Here is a 22,076-nt window from a genome sequence, read left to right on the forward strand (position 1 = left end):
GTTCCAGGAGGGCTCCGGGGTGCAGATTATCATGGAATGTTTGGGGGTTGTGTTGGTGTTTCCAGGGATCGATCCAATCCCGGAGTTAATTGGATTGCAGCTACTTTGGGATGAGACACAACTGCTTAAATCTCTTGGTTGCAGCTTTTTGGGTGCCCAGAGATTCATTTTAGCCCAGGTACAAGGTGGAGCCCAGCATGGTGCAAGCAGAGAGCACCTGGAGAGGCAGGATGAGGGAGAAGGCACCGCTTGCATCACCCCAAAGTGCAGGAACGCTCAGGTCTTCTGGAATAACCAGTAAAACCTCAGGGGTGGAATTTTCCCCCGTGGATCTGCTGAATAACTGGCACCAGGCAGGAGCTGCTGGGATGCTTTAGCTCTTTCTTGCCAGCTGCCTGGGTTCTTCCTTTTTCTGTGTGGAGCAGGGTTTTCGGACAGGGCTTTGCTCTGCATTCCAGGGGTGGTTATTCCCAGCCCGCCGATCCAAACAAAACCCACATCTGTGGCAGGTCAAGCTTGGAGGGTTATTTTGACAGCGAGCTGCCTTTTGGGAGCTGAGCTTATGGCTGCCCTTGTTTTCCTTCTGAAAAAGAACACGGCGTGGGTGTGAAAACTCTGAGGATGGTTCTTCCTTATGCTCAAGCGTTTAGGAAACAAGGACTCACCAAAGGAGGTGCTTTGGAATATTTATAATACTATCAAGTGGCTTGAGAAGAGTAGACAAAACGCAGTGGAGCTTCTCCATCCTCAGATATGCTATTTGAGGCTCCTGTCGCTGTTTTAAAATAGGCCTTAAAGATGATTTTTGTTGTTTTGTGCCTGGAATTAAACTGCCGTGTCGGGTTATTCACGAGCCTGCTCCAGAGGATCCAAGCTGGGATTTACTAGCTGGAAAACACCTCTTTCTAGTGGGTGTGCATTCCTGCACTTCCCGTGACTCCCTCCAGCAGGATTTGGACATTATTTAGAGCACAAATAAAGGACAAATAAAAGTTGTTGGGATCACACAGGCTCTTGACAGCCCCCAGCCCATCGCCATCCGTAGGGTCCCGCTGTCCCTGGGCCAGAGTCAAACCCTGCTGCTCGGGGTTGGTTCTGTTCCATCCTGAGCTGAGCCCAGCCCCATGCCAGACTGGAGCCCAGTCCCATCCTGAGCTGAGCCTAGCCCTGTCCTGAGCTGAGCCTAGCCCCATCCTGAGCTGAGACTAGCCCCATGCCAGACTGGAGCCCAACCCCGTCCTGAGCTGAGCCCAGCCCCATCCTGAGCTGAGCCCAGCGCCATCATGAGCTGAGCCCAGTTCCATCATGAGCTGGGCCCAGCCCCATCCTGAGCTGAGCCCAGCCCTGTCCTGAGCTGAGCCCAGCCCCATGCCAGACTGGAGCCCAACCCCATCCTGAGCTGAGCCTAGCCCCATGCCAGACTGGAGCCCAGCGCCATCATGAGCTGAGCCCAGCCCCATGCCAGACTGGAGCCCAGCGCCATCATGAGCTGGGCCCAGCCCCATCCTGAGCTGAGCCCAGCCCTGTCCTGAGCTGAGCCCAGCCCCATCCTGAGCTGAGCCCAGCCCCATCCTGAGCTAAGCCCAACCCCATCCTGAGCTGAGCCCAGCCCCATGCCAGACTGGAGCCCAACCCCATCCTGAGCTGAGCCTAGCCCCATGCCAGACTGGAGCCCAGCCCCATCCTGAGCTGAGCCCAGCCCTGTCCTGAGCTGAGCCCAGCCCTGTCCTGAGCTGAGCCCAGCCCCATCCCAGCAGGACCAGCAGCAGCGTTGGCTCCATGCTGTGTCAGGGTGGAAACTGTCACAGGCACTTCCCAGCCATGGACGCCTTTCCTTGGAAAAGACCCAACCCTCCACTCTTTCATTGTTTTTTAGCACAGCTCCACTTTTCCTCTGTCCCCCCCACTTTCCATCCCTCAGCCCCTGGGAGCTGGTGTCTGTTCTGCTGCGTAAGGCGGGGTCCTGGCAGCAGCAGCAGCGCCCGTCACAGCATTTGGGTTCCAGCCTCCCCTGTCACAACACTGACTCCAGCAGGGATTTCTGACACGGGAAACCTGCGGCGCATCTGCTGGGACGGGAGCTGGGTTCTGCCGTGGTTCCTCCCAAAGATTGACAGCCCTGTGGATTTTCCAAAGCTGCTTCATCAGGGAACCTGACAGCAGTGGGGGCTGATGCTGTCGCCTGTCATTTTCCTGGATGTGAACTGGTTGCCATGGAAAGTTTTCCCGCTCTGTGTCTCCACTGCCTGCCATTCCCACGGCATGGGAGAACCTTGGATTAGTAACAACAGCTCAGGTTATTCCTGATAAATAAACCACGTTTATAAATCAGGTCGATGTCCCAAGCTGATGTGGTTTAACAGGATTTCTTTATCAGGCTATTTCTGTGTCAGGATATTTCCGTATCAGGATATTTATCCTGCTAAGAAACCCACATTAAAATATGACATCAAGAACTTAAATTCCTTCCAGCTATATTTTCTGGGATAGTTAGGGTTTGGGAAAAATAAAAATATTCTTATATTGGAGGACATTAGGGAAAAGTGTGTCTTCTTCCCCCTTGAGGAGCTGGTTTGCTTCCTGGCTTGCTACAGATTGGATTTATCCTATGGACTGCGTGGATCTGCCTCCAGTAATCCTGGTCAGTTCAGGACTGGGGGACGGCTGCACAGCCTCTGCCTTGTGGATTTGGGAAGAACTCAGGCTGAGCTCACCCTGTTTGGGTCCTTTCCTCATGCTAGGAAAGGATAAAAATGGGATTTCAGGAAAAGAAAGCCCCGTGTCATGCCCGGCAGCTGTTACTGTGGTTTGGGCTTTTGATCCAGGAGCACTCGGGGAGCAGCTGCCCCCCTGGGTCTCTACTCAGCCACCTTGGGAGGGAAAAACGCTGCTGCTCTCCTCAAGCCAGGCTGGCTGCTTCCCAGGAACTGGAGCCAGGGGTTTGTCTTGCAGTGACAGGCATGGATTTAACCTCTCACAGTGCCAGCTGCCCAGATTGGACTCAGCCACTCATTACGGTGGATTTATTTCATGATACGTTCCTGTCATCGAGGTGTCACCTTACGTTTGGGATGTTGGCAATAGCTGGAGATACAACCTCTGATATCCCAGCCTTGCAGCAGCAGTAAATCCCAGGGGATTTGCTTTCCCCACCTACTGCCAGCCTGGGCTGTGTGCAGATATTTCACAAATAAAAGGAAAAGCGGGGTGAAAATGAGGCAGGGAATTTTTCCCCCACAAGGAGTTGTTTGGGGCAGGACAGGTTCCACAGGGTGGAGGGACTGTAAATTCCCACTGTGATCCTGTCTCACCTCGGGTGAGATTCCACAGGGATCCTTTCCCCATCCCAGCTGGGCCTCAGGGTGCAGGGCAGGGCAGTGCCCAGCGAGGGAGCAACAGCTCCAGGGCTTTGGCTCTCTGCTTCCCACTGCAGGCAACAGCGGGGAGAGATGGAGTGACCCAGGAAAAGCTGCTCCTAAACCGCCCTCAGCTGCTGCAAAACTGCAAAACCCACGTCCTGCACTGGGTGATTGCTGTGCCAGAGCCCTCTCGTGTGACACACACGTCTCAGTGCATTTCTGGTGCTCCTGATCCTCCCTGTGACCTCCCCACTGTCCCTTTTCCCAGCTGTGACGTGGGATGCCATGGCCAGCTCCTCAGACAGTGACGATGATGGGTTCATGGCCGTGGATCCAGAGGACGCCGTGGTGGAAGGGACGATGGAGCAGGAGGATGAGTCCCACGCCGAGCTGGAGGTGGAGGAGCCCAGGCCCAGCTCCAGATCGATGCTGGAGCTGCCAGAAGAGGTTTTGGAATACATCCTGTCCTTCCTCTCTCCCTACCAGGAGCACAAAACTGCCGCCCTTGTCTGCAAACAGTGGTATCGACTGATCAAAGGTACAAGTGATGGCAGTGCGTTTCTTTAATTGTGGGATTTGGAACCCAGCTCTCTTTTACCTTTGCCTCTTGTCCCCTCAAGCTCTGAAATCTGACTTCTGTGAAATCCCAGAGAAATCCTAACAGCCGTGGGGTCACTGGCTTTGCTCAAAGCAGGCATGTAGCTGTGCAGAATCGTACCCCTCAGCTTCTCTCAGGGTAGAAAACCCAGAGGGGCCATGAATTCCGATCCTGGCAGTGTCCAAGGCCAGACTGGACAGGGTTTGGAGTGACCTGGGATAGTGGGAGATGTCCCCATCCTATGCAGGGGGTGGAGCTGGATGAGCTTTGAGGTCCCTTCCAGCCCAAACTGAAACCAAGGCGAAGCCAAAGCACATCTCCTTTGCTGCCGGTGGATGCTCCCAGTGCTGCACCTCGGATTGCAGCCTCCTCCCCAGAGCCCCCGCCAGTGTCCCATGGCTGATGCGGCTTTAATCATGCTTCATTTGCGTCTTGCTCAGTAATTAACATTCCCAAAGCTGCTGCTTTCTGCTGGGAACAACCCCGGCTCTGCTTCGTAGAGCTCTGCTGGAGATCCGTGAATATCAAATCTGCATGAGTGGGGATGTGCATATCCCAGCTTCCTGGAAGAGTAGTGCAGAGACACAGATCCTTCCTTTGCCTCAGCACAGCATTCATTCCAGAGCCTCACGGGGGTGTTTTAACTCTGCAGAAGTATGATACAGCAAATGAGGAGGGGAAATTTGCACAAGGATGCAAGCAGAACCTTCTGCTTCATTTTATTTTAATACGCTCGGTGATTTCTGGTACGATTCTGTTGGGCGCACACTTTAATCACGAGCTTCTTTTAAAAAATGAGGAGTTTCAGAGGAGAGCAGTTAAATCCTAGGAAATGGGACACGTTGCTGCACGAGGGGAATGTGTTCCTCCTGGAAAACAGGAGTGGGTGTCGAGTGAGGAATGCCCTTGGCAGTTTGTGGGGTGATGGCTCAGTTATGGATTTCTCCTCACCTGAAAGCGTTGCTCACATTCCAGGCATTTCCCACTCTACCCAGAGCTGAACAGGCTGGGGGTTAAAATAACACAGCTACCCCAGCAGGGACCATGGCCCAAAATTCCTCCTTTTGTGCATCATTTTGGGGCAGCAGCTGCCCCCAGCCCTGGGGAAGGGCCTTTTCCAGGTGCTGCAGCCCTGAGTGGCTCCTTGGCAGTTTCCTGGAGTGGCCTGCAAGGGATGCAGCTGGGATTCACCCCAGAGGGACGTGGGCAACATCCCTGGAGCTGAGAGATGAGCAGCCCGAGGCACGGCGTGGCTTTGGGCTGTGTCACCTCTCAGGGAACGAGTGGTGCTGGGCAGATGGGCCCTTCTGGGACAATTCCAGCCAAAAAAGGGTCAGGAACCACCACCTGCAAGCTGTGCCCAGAGAGGTCACTCGAGGTAAACAATTGCTTCATGTTCTCCTGGTTAATTTTTCCTGTTTGCCAGGATACATCTGCTGCACAGCGCTGGAGCTCACATTCCCTTTCCCGTGTGACTCTCAGGGATCAGCTCCTCGAGGAACCCAGGCTTTATATTTTTATTTAACAAAACCCTTCCTGCTTTATATCCCGGAGTGGGATTTCTTGCTGGGGAAGTTCCTGACATAGGGCTAAGGGAAAAACCTCTTGGCAGGTTGTGGCATCCTCAGTGCAGGTGCCACCGAGTGTCTGCTGACCTACTGCTGCCAGAAGCCTTCTTCAGACCCTTTTGTCTCCTCAGGGGGCGGCCTTTGGCCCCTCGCAGCACCCTCATACAGAGTTAGTGGCAGCCTTGGAGCATCCCTGCTGATTTTTATCATTGGTATCTCCTCTCCGACTTTTTTCAGATCCCTGGCCAGTAGCTGTGTTCACACTCTTAAAAATTGATTATTGCACTGAGGTTCCCTGAGGGAAGGGAAGCTCCTCCTCAGGGTGTGATGAGGGAACAAGAGTACAGCAGAGAGGGCTGAGCACAAGCTCTCCAAAGCATCCCAGTGCTTCCTTCCTTTCCCAAAGGCTCTGCTTCCCAAGCCAGAGCTGCCGGGGATGTCGTGAGCCGGGCCAGTGCATACTGCTGATTTCCACATTTGCAGAGTTCCCTTTATTCTCTTTAATCCCCCGCATTCGCAGCGTGTTCCCAGCCCAAACACAGGGGCTTTGGAGCTGCTGTCACCATGCAGGCCGTTTGTTCCTGCCTTTGCTGACGGTGTTGTTCTCTCCCCAGGTGTGGCCCATCAGTGCTACCACGGCTTTATCAAGGCAGTGCAGGAAGGAAACATCCAGTGGGAGAGCCGCACTTACCCCTACCCTGGCACCCCCATCACCCAGCGCTTCTCACACAGTGAGTATCCCCGGAATGCCACTGGGAGCTGCCTGCTTTGGGGGCTGGCAGTGCCATCCCATGGAATGCCAGTGGGAGCTGCCTCCTTTGGGAGCTGGCAGTGCCATCCCCTGGAATGCCAGTGGGAGCTGCCTGCTTTGGGGGCTGGCAGTGCCATCCCCTGGAATGCCAGTGGGAGCTGCTTCCCTCAGGGGCTGGCAATGCCATCCCATGGAATGCCAACGGGAGCTGCCTGCTTTGGGAGCTGGCAGTGCCATCCCCTGGAATGCCAGTGGGAGCTGCCTCCTTTAGGGGCTGGCAGTGCCATCCCCTGGAATGCCAGTGGGAGCTGCCTCCTTTAGGGGCTGGCAGTGCCATCCCCTGGAATGCCAGTGGGAGCTGCCTGCTTTGGGAGCTGGCAGTGCCATCCCCTGGAATGCCAGTGGGAGCTGCTTCCTTTGGGGGCTGGCAGTGCCATCCCCTGGAATGCCAGTGGGAGCTGGCTGCTTTGGGGGCTGGCAGTGCCATCCCCTGGAATGCCACTGGGAGCTGCCTGCTTTGGGGGCTGGCAGTGCCATCCCATGGAATGCCAACGGGAGCTGCCTCCTTTAGGGGCTGGCAGTGCCATCCCCTGGAATGCCAGTGGGAGCTGCTTCCTTTGGGGGCTGGCAGTGCCATCCCCTGGAATGCCAACGGGAGCTGCTTCCTTTAGGGGCTGGCAGTGCCATCCCCTGGAATGCCAACGGGAGCTGCCTGCTTTGGGAGCTGGCAGTGCCATCCCATGGAATGCCAGTGGGAGCTGCCTCCTTTGGGAGCTGGCAGTGCCATCCCATGGAATGCCAGTGGGAGCTGCTTCCTTTGGGGGCTGGCAGTGCCATCCCCTGGAATGCCAGTGGGAGCTGCCTCCATTGGGGGCTGGCAGTGCCATCCCCTGGAATGCCAGTGGGAGCTGCTTCCTTTGGGGGCTGGCAGTGCCATCCCCTGGAATGCCAACGGGAGCTGCCTCCTTTAGGGGCTGGCAGTGCCATCCCCTGGAATGCCAGTGGGAGCTGCTTCCTTTGGGAGCTGGCAGTGCCATCCCCTGGAATGCCAGTGGGAGCTGCCTCCTTTAGGGGCTGGCAGTGCCATCCCCTGGAATGCCAGTGGGAGCTGCTTCCTTTGGGAGCTGGCAGTGCCATCCCCTGGAATGCCAGTGGGAGCTGCTTCCCTCGGGGGCTGGCAGTGCCACATGTGCCCATCGCCACCAGTGTTCAAACCCATGGCTGGGCCAGCACTTGGCACAAGAGCAGGGATTTGGGAGCTGCTGGTCTTGGTGGGCTCATTGATCCTAGGAGATTTCGATGGAGTGGAAGTGGGGTGGGATTGTGGCTCTCTGGATGTGCAGGGATCTTTCTGCAGCTCCCCAGGTTGGAAAATTCTCCCAGATCATGGAGCCTTGACCTAAACGTGTCCCCAAGTGCCACATCCAGGGACACCTCCAGGGATGGCGACTCCTGCACTGCCCTGGGCAGCCTGTGCCAGTGCCTGACCACCCATTCCATGAAGGGTTTTCCACAATATCCAACCTAAATGTCCCCTGGCACAGCTTGGGGCCATTTCCCCTTGTCCTGTCCCTGTTCCCTGGGAGCAGAGCCCAACCCCCCCGGCTGTCCCCTCCTGTCAGGAGTTGTGCAGAGCCACAAGTTCCCCTGAGCCTCCTTTTTTCCAGGCTCAGCCCCTTTCCAGCTCCCTCAGCCCCTCCTGGTGCCCCAGCCCCTTCCCAGCTCCGTTCCCATCTCTGGACACGCTCCAGCCCCTCCGTGTCCTTCTTGTCCTGAGGGACCCAGAGCTGTCCCCAGGATTTGGGCCTGAGCTTTGCATCCTCCTCAGCAACCCCTGGACTGGAGTCATTCCCATCAAAGCCAGTAAGTTTTGGGAAGTGCAACACTCAGATGTGCACCAGCTGCTCACACTGGTCCTCTACATCCGTGAGGAAAATTGGGAATTCTCCAATGTGCTGCATTCAAATGGAGCAGAGCTGCAGGTGGATTTGCTGACAGAAGGGAGTGATTCAGTCAACAGCAGCGCTCGGTGTTTGGGTGAATTCTTCCCCTGCTTCCGAGATTTCTGGAAGAGAACAGAAAGGGAAAAGATACCTAAACACTGCCTTTGAGGGAAAGATATTGAAATAATCCCTGTTCTTTGGAGTGCAGTAGCATTGAGCTGCCTCAGCTCCAACAAAAAAAAAAAAAAAAAACACAACAAAAATTTCATCCTGTGATTCCAGCACGGGGTCTGAGCCCTCTGGGCTCTTCCAGGAAGCAAATCACATTTTTCTAAGGGAAGATAAACACGGTGCAAGCCCTGCCATTCCAAGAGCAGCAGGCATCACATTTTCATCTTCCCAAGCAATAATTTATGAGGCAGCCGCTGTGCTGCCTCCTGCCAAGACAAGTCCGGGAGACGCTGCAGGGAGCCCTGGTGAAGTCATTGTGCTCTGCCGAGATATCCTCGTCTTCCTGGAGGATGAAAAGGCTTCACAGTTCACAGCTCATTTTTAGCAACGTTAGTGAAGTGCTTATTAATGACTTCACATTTGCACGTATTTCCCTTCAATTTTAGCAGCGTTTTTGCGACTGCTGAGTGCTCAGGCCAGCTAGAAATTCCCTGGAAAAGGCTCAGAGTCGCCCCAAAGAGCACTGCGTGCTCTTTCCTTTACCCTGCTGCCTGCCACGGGCTTCCTGGCTCCAGAGTGAGTTGTCTCCCTAAATCCGCTGCCCTCAGAGCGTGTAATCCGCATTAGCCTCGCTCGGTGACAGTGCCCCGGCTCTGCCCGGCCCCTGTGGCCGCGGCAGCGTTATTAATGCACTTTGTGGGCACAAAGCTAATCTGGATTAACTTGTTTGCTGACTTAAACGGATTGGTTTGTGAGCAGCTGCCCAGATCTGCAGCCTCTGCTTTCCCCGCAGCAGCGTTGCGTGCCTGCGGGCGAGATTCCAGCGTTAAAGTGAAGCTACAAATCATCAATTCCGGAAAGTCAAACTGAATCTCTGAACTATCACCTAAAATCCCAAGGGATGACGGTGAGCTGAGGTGCAGGGAACAGGAGGTTTGGGCAGTGGGGAGGGATGCAGGGAGGACTCACAAAGCCCTTTTGGAAGGATGAGTGATTTGCCAGGTTTTGTGGGAAGACGTCACCGCCCAGGCACGAGTCAGTGCTGCCATCAAAGCTCTGCCTGGGGCTCGCTCTCTCTTCCACGAATTATTAGAACTATCCCAGAAGTGCTCACAGGGAGCACAAATGGACAAGGAGAGGAATTCTTAGCAGTTGGAGGTCAGCCTGTCTGCTCTCAGTCCTGAAGGGAGGAATGGCAAAAGTGCTTGATAAGGAGTAATGAATGGAAGGTGCTGCCGTGGGGACAGCTGAGAGCAAACTTGGGACGAGCTGTCGCTTTTCCAGAGGATTTGCCTGAAGCTGCAGAACTGCAGGACATGAAATATCAGTAATGCTGGGTGCTTAGGGGCAGAAATCTTCCATATTTGGGGTTTTTTGAGTGATGTTCGCAGGAGTCACCGAGTTGTTTTATGTATGAACCTGCGAGGTCATAGCAGGGCAGTGAGTCACGGGGTGAAATCACTGCCCGCAGTCGGAAAATGTCAGGAGGCTCAGGAATGCAGAAACGGAAAAGCAGCAAAGGAATGCCGACCTTTGTGCCAGGGATATCGATCCTTTGCTGGAGGAGTGACTAATTTTTTTGGTGTTGTTTTTTTTTTTTAATTGTTTTTGTTTCCAAGGAACTTTGGGGTTGGTGGCACCACCGGGATGAGTAATTACAGCAATTTGTGGGTTTGACAAACCGTTGGGAGCGGTGAGAGCTGGAATGTTTGTTTTACAGGATGGGCTGCTCCTGGAGCAGAGCTGCAGCTCCTCCCAGCACCCAGCCTTGCTCAATATCCCCGGATTTTTGGCTGCACCGGGCCCTGCACTGCAGGGAGCAGGACAATGGCATTTTAGGGGGTGAGGAGATAGAGGTGGAGATGGAGATAGCGGGAGATGGGAAAGCTGGGGGCGTTCACCTGGAGAGGAGAAGGCAGAGAGAGCTCAGAGCCCCTCCCAGTGCTCCAGGAGAGCTGGAGAGGGACTGGAGACAAGGGATGGAGGGACAGGACACAGGGAATGGGTCCCCACTGCCAGAGGGCAGGGTCAGATGGGATATTAGGAAGGAATTGTTCCCCATCCTAGGGATGGGTGCTGGGGCCCTGGCACAGGGTGCCCAGAGCAGCTGTGGCTGCCCCTGGATCCCTGGCAGTGCCCAAGGCCAACACTTAGGGCTGTCACCCTCCAACCCAAGGACCATGGCAATGGGATTTACAGCCCAGCCGGCTCCTTCCCGTCTTTGCAGTGGGAAATACAACCCTTGGACTTGGAAGGGTTAATGTATTTCATGTTCTCTGCGTTGCAGAAGTCAGTGTTCTTCGATTGTGGTGAAGGGAATGTGCCTTCCGTTTGGTTTTCCCTTCCCAGTCATCTCTGCTTTGGTTATCGTCTGCTCCGTGTGGAAATCTCCAGTGATTCATTACTCGGGACAGGGGAGTCAGTGTGGTCAGAGCCAGCTGCCTCTGCTCTCTCTGAGCATCAGTGTCTTCAAATACCAGAATTATTGATTCATTTCCAAAGATAAGCCACTTCTGCAGTGCTGGAACTCTGGGGGTCACTGAATTTTGCTGGGACACAAAAGCCCAACTAAATCCATTCAGTGTTTTCCACACAAAAAATCCCCTAAAGCCATCAGGAATGTGCACAATTTCCCCCTGATTTATTCTACACCTGATATAAACTATATATAAACATATCATGGAATCACAGAATATCCTGAGCTGGATCCACAAGGATCATCAAAATCCAGCTCCTGCACAGAACAGCCCCAACAATCCCACTGTGGAATTCCTACAGGTTGGAATAAACTGCAGTTTTCATTGTGCCTGCTTTTTCCTGGTTTCCCCTATTTTTATTTTTTTTTTTTTTCCTCAAGCTGCTCTGCCTTCCTTATCTTCAAGATAAAAAAAAAAACAAACTAGGAAAGCACAATCTCAATGATTTTGCTGTGGGGTTATTCCACGTGGAATTTTACAGGAAACCCAGAATTCTGCGCAGAATTCTCCAAGGCAGACAAGCTGAGCAAGCGCTCCCTGCTCCATCTTTCAGTTCCCTTTTGCCAGATGTACCTGGGTGCTGCAGACACCCCTTGCCAAAGGCAGACACTTCCATGGATTTTGTTTTGCTGCAGAGCTTGTTTTGGGGCCAAAAGCTCTTGATTTCCCTGGGTATTTTGAAGGGTTGTCAAATGTGATGTTCCCTTCCTGTTCCCCATCTCGCTGCTCCGTCCATTCCCACAGGGAGCAGTAGGAATTCCTGTGGATGATCCTGTGTTTTAGTGGGGCTTTTTAAATGAGGTGAAATCCTGAAAAGAGAACAAAGCCCCAGCCCTGGGCGCGCAGAGCGGGGTCTGTGAGCTCTGCGAACCGGCTCAGGGAAGGTCAGTGAGCCGGGTGCCTTAATCACAGCTAAGCTAATTAATTACAGGCTTCTAAGGCAGTTTTCTCTGCACGTTGAGGAGCAGCTCTGCCTGAGGGCATAATCCTCTTGGGAAGGTTCTTGCTGGAGCTTCACCCTGCTCAGGGACACCCTGCGGTTCTGGAGAGCTGGGGCAGCCTGGCAGCTTTTCTCCAGGGAGGAACTGATCTGATCTGAGTGTGAGGGACAGGAGCAGTGACAGGAGCTGTGACAGGAGCTGTGAGAGGGACAGGGCAGTGACAGGAGCAGTGAGAGGGACAGGGCAGTGACAGGAGCTGTGAGAGGGACAGGAGCAGTGACAGGAGCAGTGAGAGGGACAGGAGCTGTGAGAGGGACAGGGCAGTGACAGGAGCAGTGAGAGGGACAGGGCAGTGACAGGAGCAGTGAGAGGGACAGGAGCTGTGTGAGGGACAGGAGCAGTGACAGGAGCAGTGAGAGGGACAGGAGCAGTGACAGGAGCAGTGAGAGGGACAGGAGCAGTGAGAGGGACAGGAGCTGTGTGAGGGACAGGAGCTGTGAGAGGGACAGGAGCTGTGAGAGGGACAGGGCAGTGACAGGAGCTGTGAGAGGGACAGGAGCAGTGACAGGAGCTGTGAGAGGGACAGGAGCAGTGACAGGAGCTGTGAGAGGGACAGGAGCTGTGTGAGGGACAGGAGCAGTGAGAGGGACAGGAGCTGTGAGAGGGACAGGGCAGTGACAGGAGCTGTGAGAGGGACAGGGCAGTGACAGGAGCTGTGAGAGGGACAGGAGCTGTGTGAGGGACAGGAGCAGTGACAGGAGCAGTGAGAGGGACAGGAGCAGTGACAGGAGCAGTGTGAGGGACAGGAGCAGTGACAGGAGCAGTGTGAGGGACAGGAGCTGTGAGAGGGACAGGGCAGTGACAGGAGCTGTGAGAGGGACAGGAGCAGTGACAGGAGCTGTGAGAGGGACAGGAGCTGTGAGAGGGACAGGGCAGTGACAGGGCAGTGACAGGAGCTGTGTGAGGGACAGGAGCTCTGTGAGGGACAGCAGTGACAGGAGCTGTGTGAGGGACAGGAGCTGTGTGAGGGACAGCAGTGACAGGAGCTGTGTGAGGGACAGGAGCTGTGTGAGGGACAGCAGTGACAGGAGCTGTGTGAGGGACAGGAGCAGTGACAGCAGCTGTGTGAGGGACAGGGCAGTGACAGCAGCTCTGTAACACACAGAGCAGTGACAGCAGCTCTGTAACGCACAGGAGCAGTGACAGCAGCTGTGTGAGGGACAGGGCAGTGACAGGAGCTGTGTGAGGGACAGCAGTGACAGCAGCTGTGTGAGGGACAGCAGCTCTGTAACGCACAGGGCAGTGACAGCAGCTGTGTGAGGGACAGGAGCAGTGACAGCAGCTCTGTAACGCACAGGAGCAGTGACAGCAGCTGTGTGAGGGACAGGAGCAGTGACAGCAGCTGTATGAGGGACAGGAGCAGTGACAGCAGCTCTGTAACGCACAGGGCAGTGACAGCAGCTGTGTGAGGGACAGGAGCAGTGACAGCAGCTCTGTAACACACAGAGCAGTGACAGCAGCTGTGGTCTCTTGCAGGTGCGTGTTACTACGACGCCAACCAGTCCATGTACGTGTTTGGGGGCTGCACCCAGAGCAGCTGCAACGCCGCCTTCAACGACCTCTGGAGACTCGACCTCAACAGCAAGGAGTGGATCCGGCCCCTGGCCTCAGGTGAGCGCTGGCAGCTCCCCCCACGCCTCATCCCTCCTCCCCGTGGCTCGGGTTCGCTGTTTCCCTGTGTGTCTGAGCGGCATCCCGCTCGGTTTGGGCTGTATCCCAGAGAGATAACGGGTTTGTGGCAGAGTGTGTCCTCAGCACCGCCTCGGGGGTTTTCTCGGGAGCAGCTGGTTCCTGTCACACAGGGGACTGGACATTCCCTGCAGCCACCAGAGCTGGCGTTGATAAGGCTGAGAAAATCAGGATTGTTCAGTCTGGGGAAGGCTGAGAGAGCTGGAATTGTTCAGTCTGGGGAAGGCTGAGAGAGCTGGAATTGTTCAGTCTGGGGAAGGCTGAGTTGGGAATGTACCACACTGGACTAGGCTGAGAAAGATGAAATGGTTGTTCAGCCTGGAGAAGGCTGAGAAATTCGGGTTGTTCAGCCTGGAGAAGAGAAGGCTCCAGAGAGATCTCAGAGCCCCTTCCAGTGCCCAAAGGGGCTCCTGGAGAGGCTGGAGAGGCACTGAGGAGAAGGGCTGGAGGGACAGGACACAGGGAATGGCTTCCCACTGCCAGATGCGATATTGGGAAGGAATATCCCATCCATCCCCTCCCCACGTGTGAGGGTGGCAGGCCCTGGCACGGGGTGCCCAGAGCAGCTGTGGCTGCCCCTGGATCCCTGGCAGTGTCCAAGGCCAGGCTGGAGCAACCTGGGGTAGTGGAAGGTGTCTCTGCCCATGGCAGGGGGTGGCGCTGGGTGTGTTTAAGGTCCCATTCCATGATTCCGTGGTGAGAGTCATTGTCCCAAAGCTGAGATTTTCTTTGCTCATTTTCGTGGCTCCCACTCCAGGTATTTTGGGGAGTGGAGCAGACAAGCCTGTGCAGGTGGGAGAGCGTGGGAAAGCAGGTTCATTCCTGCTGTCCAGGCACCCTCAGCCAGGCAGGAAAACACCACAGATTATTTCCCACACTGGTTTTTTTGTGCTGGAAATGTCACCCACAACAGTTTGGGTTTTCCTTTTAATTTCTGGATTCCACTAAAATAACTTGGAGGAAAGCAGAAGAATTGGGGGAAGCTCTTGGGGCACGGTTGGGAAATCAGTGTTAAAGCAGCTGTTCTGGCAGGAGGAAGGAGAAAAGAAGCTTAGCATCCACCAGCACTCCTTGCTGTCCTGTGCTCTTAAGTATTGTGGACTCCTCAGATACTGTTTAAAGTATTTTCTTGTCTGGCGCTTGAAGTCCTCTGAAATCCAGGGAATAAGGAGATGGAGGTGGAGATGGATATAGAAGGAGATGAGAAAGCTGGGAGTGTTAACCTGGAGAACAGAAGGATCCAGGGTGACCTCAGAGCCCCTTCCAGTGCCCAGAGGGGCTCCAGGAGAGCCGGAGAGGGACTGGGACAAGTCCCAAGTGCTGGTGTCACCTGGGAATTGGTGTCAGCTGTGAACATCTCGCTCAGTGCTTGGATCTCCACCCACACTTCCCTTCACGTTCTGATTTTTGTGTCACACAGCCCCTGTGTGACTCCCACAGGGGAGAACTAAGGAGCTGTGGATTTAAACAGGGGGAAAACAAACCCCTCCACACGGGCTCCTGCCATCTGTCCTGCCCTGCTGGAGCTCTCGGTGTGCTCAGGGCTGGAGGGGGGAGGATGGTGGGGATCCTGGGCTCTGCAGAGGCCGTGGGTTCCTGCTTGGTGTGCTCGGGGCTGGAGCAGGGAGGATGGTGGGGATCCTGGGCTCTGCAGAGGCCGTGGGTTCCTGCTCGGTGTGCTCGGGGCAGGAGCAGGGAGGTTGGTGGGGATCCTGGGCTCTGCAGAGGCCGTGGGTTCCTGCTCGGGGAGCTCAGGGCAGGAGCAGGGAGGATGGTGGGGATCCTGGGCTCTGCAGAGGCCGTGGGTTCCTGCTCGGTGTGCTCGGGGCTGGAGCAGGGAGGATGGTGGGGATCCTGGGCTCTGCAGAGGCCGTGGGTTCCTGCTCGGTGTGCTCGGGGCTGGAGGGGGGAGGTTGGTGGGGATCCTGGGCTCTGCGGAGGCTGTGGGTTCCTGCTCGGGGAGCTCAGGGCAGGAGCAGGGAGGATGGTGGGGATCCTGGGCTCTGCAGAGGCCGTGGGTTCCTGCTCGGGGAGCTCAGGGCAGGAGCAGGGAGGATGGTGGGGATCCTGGGCTCTGCAGAGGCCGTGGGTTCCTGCTCGGGGAGCTCAGGGCAGGAGCAGGGAGGATGGTGGGGATCCTGGGCTCTGCAGAGACAGTGGGTTCCTGCTCGGGGAGCTCAGGGCAGGAGCAGGGAGGATGGTGGGGATCCTGGGCTCTGCAGAGACAGTGGGTTCCTGCTCGGGGAGCTCAGGGCAGGAGGGAGGAGGATGATGGGGATCCTGGGCTCTGCGGAGGCCGTGGGTTCCTGCTCGGGGAGCTCTCCCCGTGCCGGCCGCGGGCAGGGCTGGGAGCCGGCGCGCTCCGACCCCGGCGTTGCGCGCAGCCGCAGCCCCGTGCCCTGCTGACAAACGGCGCTCCCGGAGAATGGGTCCTGTGGGAACGCGTGGCGGGGTGAGGTCCCACGGGAAGATCCCCCGAGGAGATGTTCCTGCATGCTGTCATGGGCGAGATGGGATCGCAGCTGAAACTGGAGGCCAGGAACGGGGAGCGCTCTGGTTCCTGCTTTTCCGAAGGGATGAGTCACCCCGGTGGGGTCCGACGCTGCTCCCGCTCTTCCCTTGGGTGCCCTGAACGTGGGAGCTGGCACTGCCTGCCTGGGAGGGTGGCTGGAGGGGGCAGAAGCTGGGAGCTTTGAAATCCTGTGAGGTAAATAAGGCCAGGAGAGGGTTATTAAAAAAAAACAAAAACAACAAACCCAAAGAGTTGACATTGATTGATTATCACTCATTGTGTGTGCAGGCTAATTGCTGTGGAGGAGTTCCCACACCTGCCCCACAGACTCCAGAGCTCTGGAATAAGACCCTGGCTCTTTCCCAAGGCCAGGTCTTGCCCGAAGAGGTTCCCTCACGCTCCAGCTGTGCCCTCGTCAAGCATCTTCTCTAACGAGCCCTGGGCAGGGAATGGGAGCACAATGTCTTGGACACAACTTCATCCCTTTCTGAGAGGCTTTTCGAGGAGAAAACACTCTCTTGTTGTTGTTGTTGTTGTTGTTTGTTCCTACCTGTTTCCATCCGGGTTTTCTGGCTCCCAGGCATGAGATGACATCAGAGCTGGATAATTCCCCTCCAGCCCAAGCTGCTTCATCTGGGAGTAAATATTTAGCCTTCAAAGAAATAATTGGCCTGGGCTCCTTTCGTCTCAGAGACGGAGGAGGGAGATAATTACTTCAAAAAACCCTAATTTTTGAGGTTTCAAAGTATTTTTTTGCTTAGATCTGAAACAATGGCTTTGACGTGTGACTGATGGGGCTGGAGCAGCACAAGAGAGTTGGTGCCTGACTCTTCTGGAGAGCTTTTGGTGGGGTTGGACGCTCTGGAAAGGAGGGTGGCAGGCAGCAGGATCTCTGTTTTCGGAAAGTGCCTCCCAGCTCTTCTCCCTCGAGCTCTCCTGGGCATTGTGGAGCTGCTCCCACCCTTTCCCGTCCCACGCAGGATCTGCTGGAGCAGGAGCAGGATAATTACCAGCCCCATGTGTGGGATGCTGCAGTGCTGTCCCAGGGTAGGTGGTCCCTGGCAGGCAGAGGCCTTTTCCATGTCTTGGGGATGCTTTCCTTGCCCTCACTTGCACAATTAACCTGGGCAGTTGTTGGAATTTGAGCCCATCTGTGCTCAGGGGATCCTGATGGAGGACTGGGGGTGGTTTATGCTGGAATCTGTTTATCTAGCTGTGAGGCCCCACTCGTGTGAGTCCAGCTGGAGCACGCTGGTTTCAGCGGTGAGAGTTCCTGCTGCTCCCCAAAAATACAGCCAGGGAAGAAAACAAACCCTCTTTGAGACAGGGAGTCCCAGGACTTTCAGTACCTGGAAGGGCTCCAAGAATGCTGGAGATGGACTTTGGACAAGGGCCTGGAATGCCAGAGGGCAGGGTCAGATGGGATATTGGGAAGGAATTGTTCCCTGTGAGGGGGATGAGGCCCTGGCACGGATTGGAGGTGCCCAAGGCCAGGCTGCACAGGGCTTGGAGCACCCTGGGACAGTGGAAGGTGTCCCTGCCCACGGGACTGGATGGGCTTTAATGTCCTTTCCACGCCAAACCATTCCATGATTCCATGACTTCATGCAATGGGAGCTGCAGGGGGTTGTGGTGAGCCCTTTGCTGATGCCTGCATTTGGCTGAGCCGGGATTCATCCCTGGATCTGCGTCCCTGCAGACAAGGAAGGTTTGTCCTGTTTCCATGCAGGTCTGTGAAGCTCTTCTGGTGAGCTCCCACCCATCCCTGTGCAAGGGGAGCTGCTGGAGGCTCCCAGAGAACCATCTGAGCCTCCTGTCGCTCACATGCTGCAGGGATAACTCACAGGCAGGGTGGGCAGTGTGTCCCCAGGCAGTCTGCTGCTGCCCTGCCTGGGCTGTTCCAGGCTGTGTCTCTCTGCAGGCTTTGTCCGTCCATGGGTTCCCTGGTTCCAGTTCCTCAGAGTCCTGCACTTGGCCTCTCTCGGCCAGAACCACACCAGAAAATGCCTTTTTGGATTAGGGAGAAAAAGTCCAGGAGCTTTGCTCTCCCAGGGGCTCATGGCACAGAGGTGAAAAGCTTTTCCTTTTAAAACTGAGCCTCTTGTGTTTATTAAGTCAGGAATGGTGCTGGAACGAGCCGGGCTTTGCAGGGAGAGGAATTCCCGCTGAAGCCCTGCAGGATCTGCACATCCTCCTCTTGGGTCTGTTCTATCATCCCCCTTCCTGCAGCTGCCTGGGGAGGCAGGAGGGCTGGGAAGGGCCCCGTCCCTCCCAGCCCCTGTGTGTTTTCCCACTGCCAGGCCGGGATATCCCTCTCCGATCCCACAGGAGTTCGGGAGCCCCGAGGCTCCGCTTTTCCTCTTGCTGGGAGGAGACTCCTGGGGCTGCTGCCCTGAGCCACCCTTGCCCAGGCACGGACACCTCCCCAGGACTTCTGGTGTTTTCTGTCCCTGCAGTCACGCTGGGGAGATGGGAAAGCTTCTCATCTTAGGATTTCGGGATTGAACCAGGCTTGCAGGCCGAACTCCGTGTGAGGCTTTGATCCTCTCCCTGCTCCAGCCTGGCAATGAGCGGAGTCCTCCTCCCTGGGGTTTGTGTTTAAACGTCCTGGGTGGCCTTCGCAGGACGCAGTAAAAGCCCTCTGCCCGCGCTTCCTCCTGGCGGAGCTCTTCCCCAGCCCCTCCGCGCCGGGAGTGGGAGGATCGGGTTTCCCTTTGTGACTGAGGGGAAGGTGCCTTTGATGGTGTTGTGTCAACAAAAGCAACGGCCCGAAGGAGGCAGGAGAGGCTCGGGAGAGACTGCTGGTGTCAGATGTGGTCCTGGTGGAGAAACCTCCCCGTGGCTCGTGGAGCAGAGAGGTTTGGCCTTGACAAAGCTGTGCAAAAACCTTGCCCCGAGCTAGAAAAGCCCAGCCTTGTTTTCATCTCCCCTTTCTAGAAAACAGCGGCGAGTTTTCAAAACAATTTTCCAAACTGTCAGTGGAGTTTCACGGTGCTGGTCCCGCTCCAGAGTGAATTCCTCAGCTGGGATCTCCTCAGCTCTGGGAGCTTTGTGGAGCTGAAGGAGACACGGGGGAGGACTGAGGGGATTCCTGAGGAGGGGAGATGGTGCTGGATCGTTCGGGATCCCACAGGATCCAGCCCTGCACAGCCACAAACCAGAGCAGCACCGGCACTCGGGGAATGAATCCCACTGGGACAGGAGCAGGGCTGTCCAAGGGCTCTGGGGGGAATCTGAGGAATAAACAGAGGTGTGGAAATAGTGGGAAGCTCCTCACGTGTGGATTTAAACCCTCTGTGACTGCAGATTGTGCAGCTCGTTTAGTTCAGGGTCATGTTTTGCATCAGCTGTTTCCAGTCCTGGGCCCCTCAATTCAGGAAGGACCTGGAGGGGCTGGAGTGTGTCCAGAGATGGGAACGGAGCTGGGAAGGGGCTGCAGCACCAGGAGGGGCTGAGGGAGCTGGAAAGGGGCTCAGCCTGGAGAAAAGGAGGCTCTGCACAACTCCCTGACAGGAGGGGACAGCCAGGTGGAGGTCGGGGTTTATTCCCAGGGAACAGGGACAGGAGGAGAGGGAACGGCCTCAGGCTGGGCCAGGGGAGGCTCAGCTTGGACAGCAGCAGGAATTTCCCCATGGAAAGGGTGCTCAGGGATTGGCAGGGGCTGCCCAGGGGGGATTGGAGTGCCCATCCCTGGAGGTGTCCAAGGAAGGCCACGGCGCTCACTGGGCTGGGTGACAAGGAGAGCCTTGGGCAGAGGTTGGACTCGATGGTCCGGCGGGGTTTTCCAATGTCAGGGGCTCTCTGCAGGGCAGTAACTGCAGTGCTCTGCCCTGACCCCACACTGCAGCTCCGTTCCCCTTACAGTCACTTCTCTCACAGGGATCCCAGGCACAGCCTTGCTTTGGGCATTAAAACCCCCCAAAATGCTGACCTGACCGAAGCTCTGGCTGCAAAATTCCCTTGGCGTCCTCCCGTGCCTCTGACCTCGCTGTGGTGCCCCACGGCCCCGTCTGATTGAAGGCAAAGCTGTTTAATTCAAAACCCGGGATCACCTTGAGCCCACTGCAGCCATGTGGTCACTGTTGGGCTCCCGGGAGCCCAAAGGATGCAGGAGCTGATTCCTGGCACGGAATAACCTCTGTAATTATGAGTGCCTGGGCCTCCAAAGTGGAGCAGGTTAATGGAGTGGATGGAAATCCCTTGTGCTGGTATGCCTGGAAGAGAGGAAAGCTTTTTCCAACTCTTTTCCTCATCTGGGTGGCTCTTTCCTCGTTGCCCTTTGAGTTTGGTGGCAGTAAGGCCCATTCCTGCCTCTGCAGAGCTGAAACATTCCATGTTATCTTCCAAAAATCCATAGCTTTCCCACCACCAGCCAAAGGCTCTTGGAGTCTCGAGCTCGGAGTGACTTGACCCCTTCGGAATCTCAGCTTTGATCCTGTGAGCCTCCTGCCTGGAGCTTTCTTATCCCGCACCTGGTTTCTTCCTTATCACACATCCAGTTTCCTCCTGATCACACACCTGAATTCTCCCTTACACACACTCCATTTCTTCCTTATCCCACCTCTCATTTTTGCCCTTCTGGAGCAAAACCGGGACTTTCCAGGCTTTGTCCCGTGCTACCCTTTGAGGGAGAGGCTGTCCCAGCACCGGTTGCTTGGAATTACTTTCTCCAGTTTAAATATATTGATTTTTCTTCCTCCTTTCTTGGGCTCCCACTTTTACAAGGAGGTGAGTGACCGTTCCTGCAAAGCCTTTGACAGACGAACTCTCCAGCAATATCCCTGGATACAGAGTTTGGACTTCATTCCTGCCCTTGCAGAGGGTGGACTGGCAGCTCCGAGGTGGGAGCAGGGCTGTTCCCAGCCCTTGGATCCAGCTAACGTTTATTTGTTCCTCTCTTTGCCTGGCTGGCTTTGCAGAACGTCTCTAATGGAATTTGTGGTGTTCAGTATGAAATATCTCAAGGGCAAGAGATGAAAAATCAACCCTAATGAAGTGAAGGGGGATTTTTTGTTTGTTTTTGTTTTGGTTTGTGTTTTTTGTCTGTGTGTGTGTCAGCTGCTGCCTGGTTGGGAAGGCGCTGCTGGTTTCCAGGAGATTAATCCATGGGTTTAGGTTTACAGCACACACCTCCCCTCCCTTTGATTTGCCAGGCTCTGTCCTCCTCCGGCTCGTGGCATCGCTGTCTGTGTTTAACCTCTGGAAGGTTTTTGTTTGTCTGGATCCAGACCACATTCCACTGGCATCCATCCTTGGGTGGCCACCCTGGCGGGCCTGGCAGGGATCAGTCCCAGGGACACGCAGGTACAAAACCCACATCCAAACTGAGTGTGTGGTGAACCGTTCACAAGGATTCATCCCACACGTGCCTCCACTCAGCCAGGCAGGAGAAGCCAAAGGATCCATGTCTGGGATCCCTCCCCGGCCTGGGAATCTGCTCCCCACAAACAGAGGCACGTGCTTGGAGAGCCTAGCGGGGTGGAGGGCTTTCCTGCTGGAGCGTTGACGGTCAGACAACGCTGGGAAATGGGTGAGGATCACCGCCACTAGCGGAAAACATTCCTGTCCTCTGTCTCCTGAATCCCACATCTGAAATAGCCTCGCTTCCCACATCCCTCCCTCCCCCCGGCCCTACCTGGCTGCATCCTGCCCCTCCCTCCAGATGGCACCTCCTTATCAATGCTGCGTTCCCAGCGCTGTTCCAGCCGCTCCCGATATCCGCCAGGGTCACAGAGTCACTCGGTGACTGCTTTCCGCTCTCGGAGCTGCAGGGGAGGGGGCAGAGTCGGTTCAGCAATTACAGTAAGGCGTGCCTGGGCCTCGGGACGCCGCTGCCTCCCAGGAATGCGGTGCCGGAGGCAGCCGGGAATGGCTTTGAAGAAGCCATGGATTACTCGCCCAGGGAGGAGGGAATGTGCCCAGGACCAGGGGCTGGCTCAGTCGGCTGAGCTGCCACGGGGCTGGCAGAGGAGTTTTACCCCAGCAGGCCAAAGCACTTCCCGTCTCT

The 22,076-nt window shown here is 55.8% G+C and overlaps 1 protein-coding gene across 1 annotated transcript in view; it reads left to right on the top strand.

Moving 5' to 3' along the window:
- The first annotated feature begins 3,535 nt into the window (after positions 1 to 3,535).
- The window catches only part of FBXO42 (F-box protein 42), a 34,714-nt gene continuing 16,173 nt past the window's right edge, over positions 3,536 to 22,076 (top strand). The window contains exons 1-3 of the mRNA XM_040084713.2: positions 3,536 to 3,897; positions 6,140 to 6,256; positions 13,345 to 13,479. Of these exons, the coding sequence (XP_039940647.1) occupies positions 3,645 to 3,897; positions 6,140 to 6,256; positions 13,345 to 13,479 (505 nt within the window). The 5' untranslated portion in view covers positions 3,536 to 3,644. The remainder of the gene's footprint in view (positions 3,898 to 6,139; positions 6,257 to 13,344; positions 13,480 to 22,076) is intronic.

Source organism: Hirundo rustica, chromosome 22, assembly GCF_015227805.2.
Source record: "Hirundo rustica isolate bHirRus1 chromosome 22, bHirRus1.pri.v3, whole genome shotgun sequence".
In the NCBI taxonomy this organism is placed as follows: domain Eukaryota; kingdom Metazoa; phylum Chordata; class Aves; order Passeriformes; family Hirundinidae; genus Hirundo; species Hirundo rustica.